This window comes from Dinoponera quadriceps, unplaced genomic scaffold, assembly GCF_001313825.1.
Source record: "Dinoponera quadriceps isolate SergipeBrazil2010 unplaced genomic scaffold, ASM131382v1 scaffold1565, whole genome shotgun sequence".
In the NCBI taxonomy this organism is placed as follows: Eukaryota; Metazoa; Arthropoda; class Insecta; order Hymenoptera; family Formicidae; genus Dinoponera; species Dinoponera quadriceps.
The window spans coordinates 1,698,104-1,714,108 of NW_014556124.1; the positions used below are offsets into that span (position 1 = coordinate 1,698,104).

Consider the following 16,005-nt stretch of genomic DNA (forward strand, 5'->3'; position numbering starts at 1 on the left):
GAAATTGACCAATCACAGTCGATTATTCTCCTTACATTCGACTATGATCGGGCAATTTCTTAAAGCTTAGAGCTTAAAGCTATTACACACTGGGACTTAAATGGACCTTTTTTTGCCTATTGTAGAAAGTCTCAAGATCTGACTATGAATACCGTCCTATGATTGGTGTATACTTTTATATCTACCAATCACATCCATCTTCCAAAAGTTGACCACTCAATCGATATATTCGCTGACCCGGCCTGTATTTCATATGGTGAATTCGATTGGACGCTCCAATTTCGCAATAGCAAGTATTCATGGTCCATTCTTGTATTTAAAATTATCATAAGTTCATCTTCGGTTGCAGTACAAATCGTTTTATCAGCTAAAGGACAATATGTCTACCGGAAAATTGCTCTTTAATACACTTTGAATAATTTTCCTGGATCACGAATATCGCAGATAAAAAGTTCCTGCGTTTTTTTTTTTTTTTGAGACAAAACATCCCTTTCTACGTGTCTCTGGCTCCGCGAGAGGTCTCTGTAATCCTCTCTGCTGGCCCGTAACGGCAAAAGCAACAGGTTCCAATTGAATCATTCAACAAAGGAGAACGAATCGCAAGGGCATCCGAGGAGGACGTGTTTCGATCAGGTTTGGTCAATTTGTGTATCTTGCAGCACCGATTTGTCCAGTGACTATATATTTCAAGCTGGATCATACCGCTGCTATTTAACTCAACGATTTGGATCACGTAGATCACGTAGTGAAACAGAAAAGTCCAGTTGCATTTAAATCGCTCTTCATTCATACAAAACCCCTGTATATGCCTACTCTTTAACCGTTATAAGAGATGAATTTGAAACAATTTCAGCGATAACTGCTAATCTTTCCGAGACTAGTGTGAATCGGTCTATAAATTTGTAAGAATAGCGTTACCAGCCATTTAATATTTACACGTTAACTATCGCGCTGATTTATATAGTTTATTTTTTATAAATTTGTCGTATTTGTTATATTCGTTATCAGCGGCGCAACGATCTCGTACGGGAGGCCAGTATCACGTATACGTGACAGCAAATTCGTTTCCTCGTCCACATTATTTGAACTGAATATTTTTACAGAATTATATAAAAGAAAAATAACGCGATCTGTATGTGGAGCGGGAGGAGAAGTTCTCTAAATAAATTCTAGTATCAAACATGATATTGTAATTGTAAGTTGAATCTTTATCTCATAGATTTAAGCTTAGAAGCTTAAGAAGACGGAAGATTGAAATAACTTGAAAGAACTGATAACAACAAAGATCCAACCATGTTTAACAACAAAGATCCAACAATGTCTTCTCAAGAAGATGTGAGTAACGGACGTATGGCAAATTTTAAATACACCAATAGACTTGATGTGAGTATAAATAAAAATATTTCCTAACTTATGTTTGACATAAATAACGATGTATGAAGCTGTAGTATAAACTCTTCTTAAAAATAGTTCAATGTTCAGTATATGAACCACTTTGTGTCAATATTTTTTTGTAATTTATTTATACACTTTGTGATACAGAAATTTAATTTGTGTGTGTGTGTGTGTGTGTGTGTGTGTGCAGTATATGAAACAATGTTTGATAAGTTTGTTATACTCTAGGAAGCACGAAGGAGAAGGAACATAGTGTACACAGAGCTGCGCAAAGCCAAGAAGGATGAACAATTGTCGAAGCGACGTAATCTCAACACGGAAGAGGAGGTGTTGAATCTGTCGTGTGAAGCTATTTCGCCCGGCTTTTCCACCATAGAGGACATTGTGGCTGCGATGAAATCGCCGGACGAAACGTTGCAGTTGCAGGCGACACAGACCTGCAGGAAATTGCTGAGTCGAGAGAAGCATCCACCGATAGAGACCATAATAAATCGTGGCATAGTGCCGCGCTGCGTCGAACTTTTGAATTGCCACCACAAGTAAGCGAATGCCATCGGACGATCGCCGATTCTCTCATTCGTGTTCGTGAGGGAGAGGCTAACGCCTTCGTTTCGCCTGTTTAGCGTTGCCTTACAATTCGAAGCGGCATGGGCGTTGACCAATGTGGCTTCCGGCACGTCCGAACAAACGCAAGTCGTCATCAAATACGGAGCCGTGCCGCGTTTAGTGGTGCTGCTGAAATCCCCGTCGGCTAACGTTGCCGAGCAAGCGGTGTGGGCTCTCGGAAATATAGCCGGGGACGGGCCACCCGCGCGAGATCTTATTCTCGCGCACGACGCTGTGCCTCTTCTTCTTGATTTAATCAAACCGGACACCTCCGTACGTCCAAATCTTTTTTTTTCTTCATATCTACGAGTATAAACGCCATTATGTATTAACGTATAAATGATATTTCTGATATTTCTAATGGTAACACGCAGGTGACGTTTATGCGCAATATCGTTTGGACATTGTCTAACTTGTGCCGGAATAAGAATCCGCCTCCGCCATTCGATATAGTTAAAACTGCCCTTCCGGCATTGAATCGTCTGCTTACAAGCCCGGATCGAGATATACTCGGTGAGATATCACATGTTTTTTGTTTAAAATATTATATATATATATATATATATATATATATATATATTCATTCATAATATGTATTTAAATGAACTATCCGTATCCGGACAGAATATTAACACCGATATCCATATTGTTTAGCTGATACTTGTTGGGCACTGTCTTATCTCACCGATGGGTCCAACGACAAGATACAAGCCGTACTGGACAGTGGCGTCGTGCCTCAACTTGTGTCATTGCTCACGTCACAAGAAGCAACTGTCCTCACTCCAGCGTTACGTACGGTTGGAAATATAGTGACCGGCGACGATGCTCAGACCGATTCTATTATCCTGGCGGGAGGCTTGAAGCATCTCTGTAACTTGTTGAGTCATTCACGGAAGAACATCATGAAAGAGGCCGCTTGGGCGATCAGTAATATCACGGCTGGCAATACCGAACAAATTCAACATGTGATAAACGCCGGGATATTGCCCCCATTGATTCAAGTACTTGATTCCGTAAGTGTACATTTTGTACGTGCATATAAACTAATATCTAGATACGTTTCGACAAATGCCACGGAAGGATATCGCTTTACATTAACAATTCTTATTTGACAGGGGGACCTTAAAGCACAAAAAGAGGCTGCATGGGCCGTGACTAATTTGACATCAGGTGGATCGTATCAACAGCTGGCCGACTTGGTACAGGCGGGTGTACTGCCTCCTCTTTGTAATTTATTGGCCGCGAAAGATTGGAGTACCACCGTCGTCGTCTTAGACGGTCTGACCAACATCTTAAACACGGCGGAGAAATGCAACCAGGTCGATCAAATCGCCCTCATGATAGAGGAAATCGGAGGGTTGGATAAATTAGAGGCTCTTCAACATCACAAGAACGAACAGATTTACCAGAAATCTATGGCTATGATCGATACATTTTTCTCCGGGGTTTGTACAATCGTATTATAGACTTGAGAAACCGAAAATGGAAGCGTGTGAGAACTTATGTTCGACGTGCTGATTTTTACACGTCAACATATGGAGTTCTTTCGATAAAAAGAGAAAAAAAAATCGTTTCAGGATGAAGAACATGCGAGCCTTGCTCCTGCGGCAAATGATGAGGGACAATTAGAGTTTAAAGCACCGGAGAGTACGTCGACGGACTTCACCTTTTGAACGCGTATATCGCGATTATCTGGGAGGAAATGTCAGTGAAAGAACCTGTAAATACCTACGAGACTTGATTATTCTAACGATGTTACAGTGTGTAATTATATCTTGCAAATCAGTGCTCGGAATTATTTCTACAAACGGGGCGATCTTCGAGGGCTACGCCTCCTTGCTTACCTTCGTCGCGCCAGCTTGTCTCGCGGATTACGCAGCTAATAGACCGTCAGTGACAAGTCGCGGCATTCAGCCTCGGGTCGGTTGACATTGTTACGAAATCCGTGGGGCGCTTCCTGATATCCGAAAGTTCACATTGAGACAGCTCCTTCACATATATTTTTATACGCTAGCATAGACACTTATATACATTTATATATTGTTAACATTATGATAAATCAATTATAAGAGTTGTTTCGATAAGAATTTTTCAATTATTAGGAAACGCCTCGCAGATTTCGCCGCCGGCCGAACTGGAGCGGCAAGGAGAAGGCAGGGGGGAGCAAGGAGGTGTGGCGCTCTTAAAAATCGCCACGTTTGTACGAATAGTTTCGAGCACCGTTATAAACAGCGTTATCGACAGATGGAAAGTGATCGTAAATTCACCGAACAGAAATAACTGGCTTTTTTTTCGGCAAAATTTCAAATTCTTATCTCACTATGCCGCCTTGCAAATGCTACCGTGAACTTGGCCGATTAGATTTTTTTTTTGTATCGATTCTTCGATTTTTATTATCTCTCACAACCCTTTACACACGACAATCATTCTTTAAATGCTCACACAAAATCCCCCATCGTTATTCATAAATTTAATTCCTCCCGAGTTTTCGATACGGTTTAACGTAATTTTTTAGAGCGATAAGAGCGTTTTGCATTGAGGATAATTGAGCTTGGGTTCTTTTTTTGTACGACTTAATCAGAAAAGGAGAGATGCGGCTTGATTTCGCTTTACACTTCCCGTTTATACAAGAGATGATTATTATACACGAATCTTGAGTTCCCTTGCAAATTCGATATGTTTACGCAGTTACTCGATCATTGTTTTACCCGTTAATTCGCAATTCGTTTCACATATGAAGGGATATATCGATGAAGAGATATTACAATAACATTCGCAGAAATCAATTGATAACTGATCTATTATCCATTATTATATCGTCTACCATATACATCTTTTCTGTAAAAAGAGAAACTCAGTATTTACGTTTTTCTATGTATTTTTATAATAAAATGTCAATGAGTGCATAAATAAATTTGGCCACTTGAGTTTAATATTTCTCTGTGAAAAGTCCTTGTTAAGGAGGATCGACGTGTAAATGTTGCGTCACGGGTCCAACGCTCCGATGATTGTTACTGTTTCTTCCGTATCCGTGCGTCAAGATAATTAACTTTAGAAAATGGTTCAATCGATTCGACGAATCGAGTCGCAAATTCGTGTAATAAATAATCTATATTTACGATAGAAGATTGGTGTATGATCTATATAGTCTCTCGAATTGGTTATAACTAGCCTACTGAATTATAGTAAAGACAAGACGCTCGGATCGTAACGAGTGATAGAAGCATACACACACAGCTCTTGATTTGTTCGATTACAAGAAGCGTTAGAATAAGTGCCAACCAAACGGCTTGGTTTTCTCAGTTCTTTTCTCTATTTAGAAGCGTCTGAATAGAAAAAAAAAAACGTTAAGTAACGTCACTAATGTCCCGTTGTGAGGCGTCCGTTTATTATTATCGGCCTAGTATAAAGTCGCTTTGATCGTTGACCAGGAAATGATAGACAAATGCGGCCTTCTTCTTGTCGAATGTAATCTGAGTCGCGCGACTTCGGTGACGGTCGTCTCTGCTTCTCGGCGGGTCCCTCAGGAATATCGATCCGAACAACGTCGCTGCAACAAATGCATGAAGCATTAGATATCGTGAATAAAACGCCGAGAAGGAAGTACGAGGCGCTCAGCGAACGGTGAGCTAAATGCGCGGTATAAAAGCGAGGATGTAAGCAAAGGCTCGTATTCTGAAGTCTCTTTCATCGATAAAGTGAGAATTCAGAATATGGATCGAAATGTACAATATAACGAGTATGAAGAACAAGTTTACCGAGCGTCTTAGGATCGAGCTCGTTATCTTGCATGTGACTCAGTAACTCCTGCAGGAACGAGCTGATATAGAGAAAGACCGTCCTCCTGGTCTCGGGCAGCTGCATCACGATCTGCGAACGAACGAAGTAACAGTGAATCGAACGATTTCCGGTCGGAACGTGCAGAAGAAGAATCTCAAGTTCCACGGTGATCTCTCATGTAAGGACAGAGGCAAGCGAAGGAGACGCGAAAAACATTTTCCTTTGTGTTTCGCTCACTTGTTTACACTGCAAGTAATTAGTCGCCGCAGTCAGGCAGACGTTGTGCAGGTTGTACGGTATCAGGGGCTCCGCTGTGGATTCCAGAAGTAGCAGCAACGCCTCCGCTACCGAGTGCACACTACCAGCTGTGAACATCGTTAAGGATCACGCGCTTTTTTTTCTCTCTTTCCTACGGTAAACGTAATTATTCGAGAACGCAAGAAGGATACGCATCGGGTCCTGGCTCCATTCGTCCAGCCAGTCTCGAATGGCCACGATTTCGCTGTGAAGACCCGGCGTCTCGAAGAGTCCCGGAGTCTTAATGCCGTGTCGGTACAGCCTGTCCACCAAATGCCAGATTTCCTTGGGTACCGCGTACGGCTCTTGCGACGGATTCTTGTTGTTCTCCTGCGAGTTCCAGAGCAAATGTTAAATACACGAGAAGGACACGTATCTGGGAGTAACGACCGGACGATGACGCAACGCGATATCATAGCGGATATTCACCAGTTCCATTATTCGTCCGATGGGGATCTCTCTGATCGGGACTGAAATGTGAACCAACGCTTCCATGGAGGAGCCGAAGCAGCTTCTCTCGTAAGTACCTGAAGAAGGTGTCATCGATTCGCGTTATTCTCGTTTTAACGTTCGCTCGTCCGAGCAACCAACAATGCCACCCGTAATTTATCTTACATCTACGATGTATACCTGTTACAGTGATGAAAATATCTTTGCCTCCCTCGAGATGTAGCACCAAGATATCGTACAGCTTATCCTCACCGGAGTTGAGCTTACATGCGGTTTTCTTGTCCACGTACACCTCCAGCTTAATATCACATTTTTCACCTAAATATGAGAAAGGTAGAAGACGCGTGAAAGTGTACGATGGAAGATTCGCGAATGGCTGAGCGAGAAACGTAGAGAAACAGAAATCCACACCTGGTTTTATAAAACCCGTGTAAGGTTCTATGTGTAGCCAGTCCTTGCAATAATTGGTGTCGTCTAACTTTTTTATGAATTCAAATTGCACCGGCACCTAATCGTTGGGAAATGTTAGAAATAAAGGTGAGAACTTCCCGTTGAGACATTCGGTGAATGTCTCACTTATCCCGCTCTTATTACTTACTTGTCCTGTATTGGCAATGATGAGCTCTTTACTACTGGGCTCGAGGAACTTTAAAATATCGAAGATGATATCGGTGGTATCGACCATTACCTGAGGCAAGTACTCGTTCTCCAATTTATCGAGCTTCTTCATGACTTCCTCGTGAATCTTACGATACTTAGCCGTGTCTATAATTCGTACCTGTGTTGCGGGAAATTGGATGAGAGAACTTACAATAGAGTAACAACACTATTATTCCTCGAGTAGCGGCATATAATTAAACGGTACGATTCAAAAGGTGGAAATAGTATTTTTGCACGCGCACTTGCCTGGGAATCGAAGCTCGCGCTGACCGGTTTGTGATCGGATATCTTGAATTCCATGTAGCTTTTGTAGCTGATCGATTTAATCGCGTCTCCCTTCCACAGCACCCGATCGCACCAAGCCGGGGCTCTGCACTTCTCGCTGCGTTTCGTGTCATGTGAGACAACAACAATTGGTTAAATTTGACAAAAGCTCGGCTAAATTCTATCCTATGAAGGATCGTTCGTTTGTTCACGCTTCAGATATATGCTGATTTAATACAGTTTGAAAGAAACCTCGAGTCCCAGTTGTCGGTGCCAGGATCATATTTATACGTCGGCTTAAAATCGATGTGAGCCTCGTGAAATCCGTGAAACACACGTCCCACCTTGCGTTGCTGTCCGAGCTGGTCGAACGTCAGGACGGGAGCGTAATTGCCCTCCGCGATATGATGCTTCGCCGCGTTAACGTCCATCTCTGTTATCCGATAATTTAAGTCTCCCAACCAATAAATCTGGCTACGAAGTGAATACGATTTAAACCAATTATAAGTAACCCGAAGTAGATCGAACTGAACAGGGCGAACGATGAAATTAGACTAGAAATACAAAACCGTCATGCGTAACGTATATACAAGAAATATATAAAAATTAACATAATTATGAATATATATATATATATATATTTATGAGCGAAACTTACTCGTGGTCTTTAAAACTCTTAGGTGGCACAAATTTCGCGAATGATAATCTCGCGCAGATGTCAGCGTAATCCTGATTACGTCGTTCAAATTCTTCGCAGTGCGCCGCCAAGTGAGCGTTGACGAAGCAGACGGAGGTATTGTGAATTCGACAACTCACTGCGACACCGCCCTTGTTACCCTAGGAATGGAGAAGTAAACAATCAAGATGATTAAAATATGTAACAATCGACCGCGTAATAAAAGAAATCAGGTAACACATATACTTCGTGATCGTCTTGTTATCAAGTTTGATCGAAACACAACATTCACGCTGACAACACGAATAACAGAAGCTTACCAGCTTTCCCATGATGCCCGTCCCGACTGTATCCGTACTGTATTCGATATAAGGTATATGAGTTTCGAGCGCATATACCAGCAACATTATGCCCACTAATCTAACGAGAGCGACTTGAGTGTAGGTGCCGCCAGGATGCAGCGAATTAACTACAACTTGTCTGGGGAAAAGAGAACTTTCACACGTTACGCGCATGGCTGCGACCACAGACTAACGCATATTAAATCCCAAGCTTTCGTAAGTGACACAAGTGTCGTACCTCCATTCCTCCTCTCTGGGGGTTTCGTGAAACAGGAATGCTTCCTTGCTTAAATCTAATTCTTGGAATCCGATTGCGTATATGTCCGGTGGTGTTTCATCGGCGCTTAACCACTTGTGTAAATTAATGCCATTCGGGGGTTGTCCGTTCACATTCCACGTGCAAGTAAGTATACTGTAATATTATTAACTAGTGACTGGTCGAAGCTTATGTAGGGTAATACTCGTGAGTCGAACGAAGGAAGACACGAATGAAACTCTCGTGATAATCAGATCGACGCGAACGAACCGGAATGTCTTGCTGTACATGTAATCATCCTCTTTACAGGCCATCTGGTACCGTACCACTGACTCTCTTGCAGCCACCGGGGATCTACCTGAAGCGATGCATGGTCTTGGTACTACGAAGTCAGGACTCTCAAGGTTGAGCAACTGCAAAGACAATGAACTCTTCGAGAGGAATTTCTAATGAACGAGATATTTCTTATATTTATATTCATCGTTCGTCCTTATTACAGTTAGTGGTTAACTCACGGGGTCAGCGACATCTGGCACATCTTTCTCGGCAGTCGCCAGGCTCCTCGTGCTTCTCATTAACTTTTCAATCCACGAGAATTCCGCCGCCGGACTTTTCGCTGTCTGATATACTGCAATCGTGATCGTTTGTTATTTCAGAAAGAAATTGCTTACATACGAAGATTGTGGAGTTTTGTGGAGGATTGTGGCGTTGTCAGGTATGTTCTTCTATTGTATCCGCTCTATTTACAGAACGATGTCTCTATCTAATCTAAAAGGTTCGAGCATAGGGAATATCAGTAGTACAAGCGTGTACCTTCTATCGCGCGAAAAATCTCCGACACCAAGGAACTCGTCGCTTCTCCCAGCTTCATCTCGAATATCAGACGAAGTTTCCTCGACGCGATATTCATGTATACGTCAAGTCCATCCTGTGCCTCTCCGTTGGTATCTGTAGTAACGAGAGAATAGGGAAAACTTGTTGAAAGTGTCTGGCGAAGAAAAATTTCGCGAAGCGCTCGCTCGACGACGAGGGTGGTTCAAGTCCGAGTAAAATTCACGACATCGAGTTATCCTAGAGACATTACGACGTACCTATTCCACACTTGAAATCTTGATCGATGGGCAGTATCCCTTCGAGAGTGAGATCGCTGTACACTTGCGGGGGTGTCTTCGAGGTGTGGAAAATCGCTAAAGCGTGAGTCGAACCTTTGTAAATGAGCGCAACGTATCTCGTGGATTTGATCCATCCTTGTATCAACGACGCTTCGGTTGCCTGTGTGTATCGACAGTTAAGGCGTTGTAATGAAATATCAATGTGTATTTCACTTCACGCACTTTTTCATTCACGCACCTAACGTTGCTTCGCTCGATAGAACAACATAGAGTGTGCCGTAAACACGGCAGAGATAATCTATTATTTATTAAATTTAAGGAAGGATACAGTTACAACGGTCTCGCCCGAGACGAACTTCGACTGCACGATCGCAAGCGGTTCCGTCGTCGACATTTTCCCCAACGCTAACTTGTCACCGGCAACACACGAGTAATTAATTAATGAATTCCTACGACCGTTTCAAACACCGTGAAACCTGTCATTTGTCCGTATGCCATAGTGCATAGTGCATATATATATACATATATATACACACATATATATGTATATATATATATATATATATTATGAAAAACAACTTGAACGGAGCTGCTTTTGATAACTCTCGTCCGGAGCTTGCAGCAGTCTGTGCACACTTGTGCACTACTCTCCTCTAGTGACTATTTTCTTCTTGCTTTAGGTTTTTTTTGGGTCACTAGGCGCTTCGAAACGTCAAGCGAGCGCGCATCATGCGTATCGACGAAAGATAAACGTGACAGCGAATGTTTTCTGTCAAAGAATGGCGAAACGTGCGTGAGGATATTTCGCCTGGACTAATCGAAATACCCAGATAATACGCGTAATCTCTTGATAAGTATAAATGCATAATAAAGGGGTAATATAACCTCGTGCATTGATTGATATAAAAACGTTATTTCGTTTTTGCGAAACATCTCTTCCTATATTTTGCACAATATGGATAAATTAAGGAGAGCCCTGAGCGGCAACGAACAATGCGACGAGGAAAGTGGCATTATTACACAGGTAATTATGTTTAATGAATAGATTAGGATGTGTGGTTAGGTGACGGGGAGAGGTGTCGCACTCTGTTACTTGCATAAAAATGATATTATTGATAAACTGAAATTGTCTTTTTAAATGCTTACATTCGACGACGGAAGGCTGATGTGGATTTTGTGGTAAATTATTAGAATTACATTTCTGTATACTTACAATATATTTAATATTATATGTGTAATTATAATGAGTTTTCTCGTCTCATATGAAATTTGGAGACTGATGCTTGTACTTCTCAATATAGGTCATGGACCAAACGACATTGAGTTGGTCTACTAGGATAAAGGGTTTCGCAATATGTTTCATCGTGGGTATACTATGTTCTTTTCTCGGATCTTTTGCCTTATTCCTAAATAAAGGCCTTGCAGTATTCGCTGTATTCTACACTCTAGGCAATATTATTTCTCTGGCTAGGTAATATGATGTATAACTGTTGACTGTCTTGAGATTGTTAACCTCTTATGATAGAAAAGATAAATGATTTATAACATTAGAAAGAACTTGTATTATAATGAGATAATATTGCATCGACTGTATAACCCAATGTATAAACAATATTACATATGTTAACTTGGATATATTTTATATTTTAGTACCTGTTTCTTAATGGGGCCATTTAATCAAATTAAAAAGATGTTTGCACCAACAAGATTAATTGCAACCATAGTAGTGTTCGTTACTATCGCTTTGACATTGGTCGCTGCTTTGCACGTAAGTATACATCATTTTCTTGTCTGTGAGATATACTTACGATAACTTATAATTGATTTTTGATATTCTTCTAAATCTCTCTTTTTTACAGTTGCACAATCCTGGCTTAGCTCTCCTATTTATAATTATTCAGTCCCTAGCTATGACGTGGTATTCTTTATCGTACATACCATATGCTCGCGATGCCGTTAAGAAGACGGTAGAATCTTGTATCACGTGAGATAGAAAATTAACTCTCTTTGTATCAGTTTGTTATGCAAATGTGTTATGTACTGTTTCGAAAAAATCCTTTTACACCCGTGTCCCGTGGCATTGAACATGAGTCATACTCTACTCATATTTGCAGAGAAACTATGTGGTAAGAAAATTGAAAGATATATTTTGTAAATTAATCTTTACAAATAATACGATCATGCTATTGTAATAAATGTACTGAATTTTATGCAGGATAATTTCCGTGGCTTCTTAACAATTTGTCGACCAAACTTCTAGTAGTAATAATTATGAAATCAGTACAGTATTTCACTTTGTTCATAGCAGCTGAATTTAAAATAACATATATATGTTATATTTAAAATATATATGTTATATTTAAAATAACATAATATGTTATATTTAAAATAACATAAGAGAGAGAGAGAGAGAGAAAGAGGAGAGAGTGTGTTTATATGTTTAGTACATTAACAACGTACTAATACATATCTCGTCATTTATATTTAGTTCGTTAATGTCCTACTGATACATCTCATCGTCGACAGTGTTAATAGGATGCAATCAATTCATATAAAAAGAAAAAGAAAAAAACTAAGCGATGTAAATGACACAGTGATAATTGACACAGTGTTATTTATCAACATTTATTATTTGGCATTTTAATACGACCAGATTGTATTTATGCTGTTACTCTGCAATTTGTAATTATTCAGTCATCTGCCTCGAAAAGTTTTCTATTTTTTATAAATGTATACTGGAACTTAATAAACAGTTATATTCTTAAATACATGTGTAATTTCAAGTATATTTAATCTCCTTCTTGAGTTTGAGATAGATGGGAGAAAGATAGTAGATACAGTTTAGTAATGTTGAGGAAGTGCAAAAATTAGCCGATAATTTTATTCGTTTCAAAAACAGGCGCTTCTTTATCGTAACATCCATTTTTGCCGGAAAAATGGCCAAAAGTGGTAGACAGCGCCGGAAAATGTTTTAATTAAAAAATATTACATCATTTATAAGACATTAATCAAAATAAAGTCGCTTTAAAAACGATGAAAATTTTTGTATATCGCAAAAAAAAAATAACGGTCGCATTCATAATCGAATCTTATCTTTAAGCCATCTTAAATTTATCTACAGATACTGTACGACTTATTTAATTGACTACGAAACATCTGTAGATGAATTTAAGGCAGCCTTAAGGTGGGAGTCACGGTAGAGATCTCTCACTGAGACTCCCCAGGAAAAACCTTATTTCTAGGTTTTAGATTGAAATAAAGAAAGAACCGCTTTATTTATGAAAGAATCGCTTTATGATATTCATAATCGGGAGAAAGCCATCTGCAGGGACGTGCAGAATATTTTATAGCCGATTTTATAACAGTCAAAGTAAAATAACGTGTTTGGTCATTTGAACGAGCATTCGAAGCACAACGAAAATCCGTATATTTATTTATCCGTATATATATTTATTTATTTGTAAATTTCTTAGGATCTTATTGCAAAATCGGGCTCCATATATCCCTAGTGAATATCAGAGAGAATATTATCTTATCTAAACATATCTATTATCTCACCAATGACATGCATCGGCCGAGTTGGCAGTCTGGTTGTTACATAGAGATCTGTATTTATGTTGTTACATAGAGATTTGGTTTGATGACGTCATGTTGTCCGCGAATGTTTCGCAGCGTCTAACCTATGTTAAGTTCACGAAATGATTGTTGAGATATTTGACTATACCAAGGATGTTAAAGCGCCTCACATTGGTCACTTTCATCAATTTTTCGTCACAGATCACAAAATGCTTGTTATCAGGATCAATGAGATCTTTTTGCTTGATATACTCGTACACTTTTCGAAAAACTTCGTCCTGAGACATTTGTTCGGCGCCGACGATCGCGGCGAGCTCTGGGGACAACTTCAAGATGTGTGTATAATTCAGTAATCTGTTGCTGTCTCGCGGTAGTACGAAGCTTCGGTTTCTTCTCAGTTTCGTGTTGCTTTGTGCATTGTTGATGTTAACTATCTCCGTTATCTTATCAGCTTGTAGAGCAAATTGAGACAGCTCGGTAATATTGCTCATAGATATTCTGCAACGTATACTGTCCGGCAACTGTTCCAGAAACAAGGATTTTATCTTCGCGTCGCTGAATCGCCCGGCGGCAAGATTGCGCAGCCTCTGCAGGAAGTTGGACGGTTTCTCGTTACTTTCCATCGTCAGCTTCCTCAACTTCGTCTCCATCATTTCGTCCGAGTGGCGGATGATTCGTTGCTTCAAGGCTTCGTACTTGCCGTTTGCAGGCGGTGAGATTAAGATGTCGGAGACAAAGGATAGTGTGGCCTGATTGAGATGGATCACTATGTATCTATATTTGGCGTCGTCTTCGATGATGTTGAACAATGCGAAGAACGCCTCGACCTGCACGAACCATAAGCTCGAGTCGTTCTCCCAGAACGGCGGGAAGTTGATGAGTTGCATGGAATTAATGTTCTCCGGCTTGAAACGAAGCTTCTCCTCAGCTTTATCCGTCTCGTCAACAGTCAGCCCTCTTCTGTTCATCCTACTATACCCGGTGTCGATCTCACCCTGGCCGATGGCTATCATCATCTTTTTCTCCTTGTTTGTTAGATTAATACGCTCCCACATTGCTTGCATCTTCTGCTAATTTCCTTAGCGGTGTTGGTTGCACACCGTGGTTGCCTCCGAAATTTCTTGGCGTTGGTAATTTACGAAATATCACACTATCAAAATACGCGTGTAGTTCTACTTCGGCAATAACTTCGCGCGTATTCACTGAAAAAGATTAATATTATAGTATAATACTTAATATACGCTTTTTCATTCTTTGTGATCGAATGTTCTAGAAGCTATTGAGCTTGCCGTCCCAAGTATAAATGGAAAAGTGGAAACGCATGGAGGAGCCCAGTCTCAAAACCAGAATGGAATGATAACCGATTAGTTGTCCTCCCACTATTTTTCCTTTTCCTTTTGGAAAAAAGAAATTTATGAAAGACTGGCGTACGTATCGTACTGCAAACGCTTTGAAGCATGGACCAATCATATGCAGGATTTGTACTCGAGTCAACGTCGAAGGTAATAATATCCGATATCCAATGGGAGAATAGATTTTCTGGAGACAAAAGTGTTGTTAATTAAGAATCGTAAAAAATGCAACTTCCAATAAGAGATTTCACATTATGAGGTTTCTAATTGGTAACATGTCTCTGGAAAACGCGTTCTCCTATTAGATATCGATTGGATGTCGTATGTCGGACATCCTGGAGGGAGTGTAAACCCTCGATTAGGATATTATTAGTCCGTTCTTTATAGCTGCACTGTTGAACTGGTGCAATAAGATGAAGTGAGACAAGTATATGTTTTCTCACTTCAACTTATTGCACCAGTTTAGCAGTGCAGCTATAAAGAACAGACCATTTCACGTATTGTACGAGTTTGTCGGACGTGCCGATTAGTTGTAACAATTTCTTCAGACACCCTAGAAATTTTTTCACCAACCAATCGGCAAATCGGACAAACTCGTCGTACATGTGATATCAGTCGTAGGTAAGTTGTTTGAGTTTTGAGCAAATGAGGTTCGAGTCTCGAATAAACAGAGTTCAAATTATCAAGAAAAATATTTGACGAACGAAGAGGTGACACGAATTTCCAGCGAGACAGCATAAATTTTAGATTTTTCAGCATTTCAGATGTGTGGAACATATAATGATAAGCGAAGAAGTGTGGCAAATAGTAATTCATTAGATATTAAATGAATTAAATGTTTATAAAGCATTCGGTCTGTTTTTTAACTGCGCCAATTCAACAATGCAGCTGAAAAGGACAGACAATTGTATTTGAGATGTCATAGGATGACTTATGAACTTTGTCGAACATCTTTAAACGACTTTCTATAATAAGCCGTAAATTATAACGCATAAGAGAATCAGAATCCTTCATTCTAATTCTCAGGATATCCACAGATTGATTCTCTTATGCCTTATGCGTTATGATTACCGACTTATTGTACAAAATCTTAAATCTTTTAGACTCTTGTTTTCTGCGTGAGATTCATTTTACACATACACACACACAGAAAGAGAGAGAGAGAGAGAGAGAGAGAGAGAGAGAGAGAGAGAGAGAGAGAGATTCTCAGAATTAAATAATTGAAAACGAAACTTTCATC

At 40.1% G+C, this 16,005-nt stretch overlaps 3 protein-coding genes across 4 annotated transcripts; 2 read left to right on the plus strand and 1 right to left on the minus strand.

Annotated features, from left to right (window-relative positions):
• Positions 1 to 355: 355 nt before the first annotated feature.
• LOC106746702 (importin subunit alpha) lies at positions 356 to 4,682 on the plus strand. The gene is made up of 8 exons (XM_014623527.1): positions 356 to 633; positions 1,220 to 1,383; positions 1,624 to 1,934; positions 2,019 to 2,274; positions 2,376 to 2,514; positions 2,656 to 3,014; positions 3,117 to 3,446; positions 3,579 to 4,682. Exons 2-8 carry the CDS (start codon positions 1,294 to 1,296, stop codon positions 3,672 to 3,674), a joined length of 1,581 nt encoding a protein of 526 aa, XP_014479013.1. The 5' UTR covers positions 356 to 633; positions 1,220 to 1,293; the 3' UTR covers positions 3,675 to 4,682.
• A 101-nt stretch (positions 4,683 to 4,783) lies between these two features.
• On the minus strand, positions 4,784 to 10,231 carry LOC106746699 (type II inositol 1,4,5-trisphosphate 5-phosphatase). The gene is made up of 18 exons (XM_014623517.1): positions 10,166 to 10,231; positions 9,817 to 9,997; positions 9,539 to 9,673; positions 9,241 to 9,353; positions 8,996 to 9,138; positions 8,708 to 8,881; positions 8,449 to 8,608; positions 8,111 to 8,289; positions 7,705 to 7,926; positions 7,435 to 7,570; positions 7,127 to 7,306; positions 6,940 to 7,036; positions 6,709 to 6,846; positions 6,508 to 6,605; positions 6,231 to 6,408; positions 6,019 to 6,146; positions 5,760 to 5,871; positions 4,784 to 5,551 (listed from the first exon to the last, which is right to left on the minus strand). Exons 1-18 carry the CDS (start codon positions 10,229 to 10,231, stop codon positions 5,394 to 5,396), a joined length of 2,598 nt encoding a protein of 865 aa, XP_014479003.1. The 3' UTR covers positions 4,784 to 5,393.
• A 26-nt stretch (positions 10,232 to 10,257) lies between these two features.
• Positions 10,258 to 12,603, plus strand: LOC106746706 (vesicle transport protein SFT2B). Of its 2 annotated transcripts, XM_014623536.1 has the most exons (5): positions 10,258 to 10,861; positions 10,999 to 11,016; positions 11,139 to 11,308; positions 11,488 to 11,605; positions 11,697 to 12,603. In XM_014623536.1, exons 1-5 carry the CDS (start codon positions 10,793 to 10,795, stop codon positions 11,823 to 11,825), a joined length of 504 nt encoding a protein of 167 aa, XP_014479022.1. In that variant the 5' UTR covers positions 10,258 to 10,792; the 3' UTR covers positions 11,826 to 12,603. The 2 variants fall into 2 exon arrangements, with proteins under 2 accessions (XP_014479022.1, XP_014479023.1); XM_014623537.1 differs by lacking the exon at positions 10,999 to 11,016 and having other exon boundaries at positions 10,467 to 10,861.
• Positions 12,604 to 16,005: the final 3,402 nt, after the last annotated feature.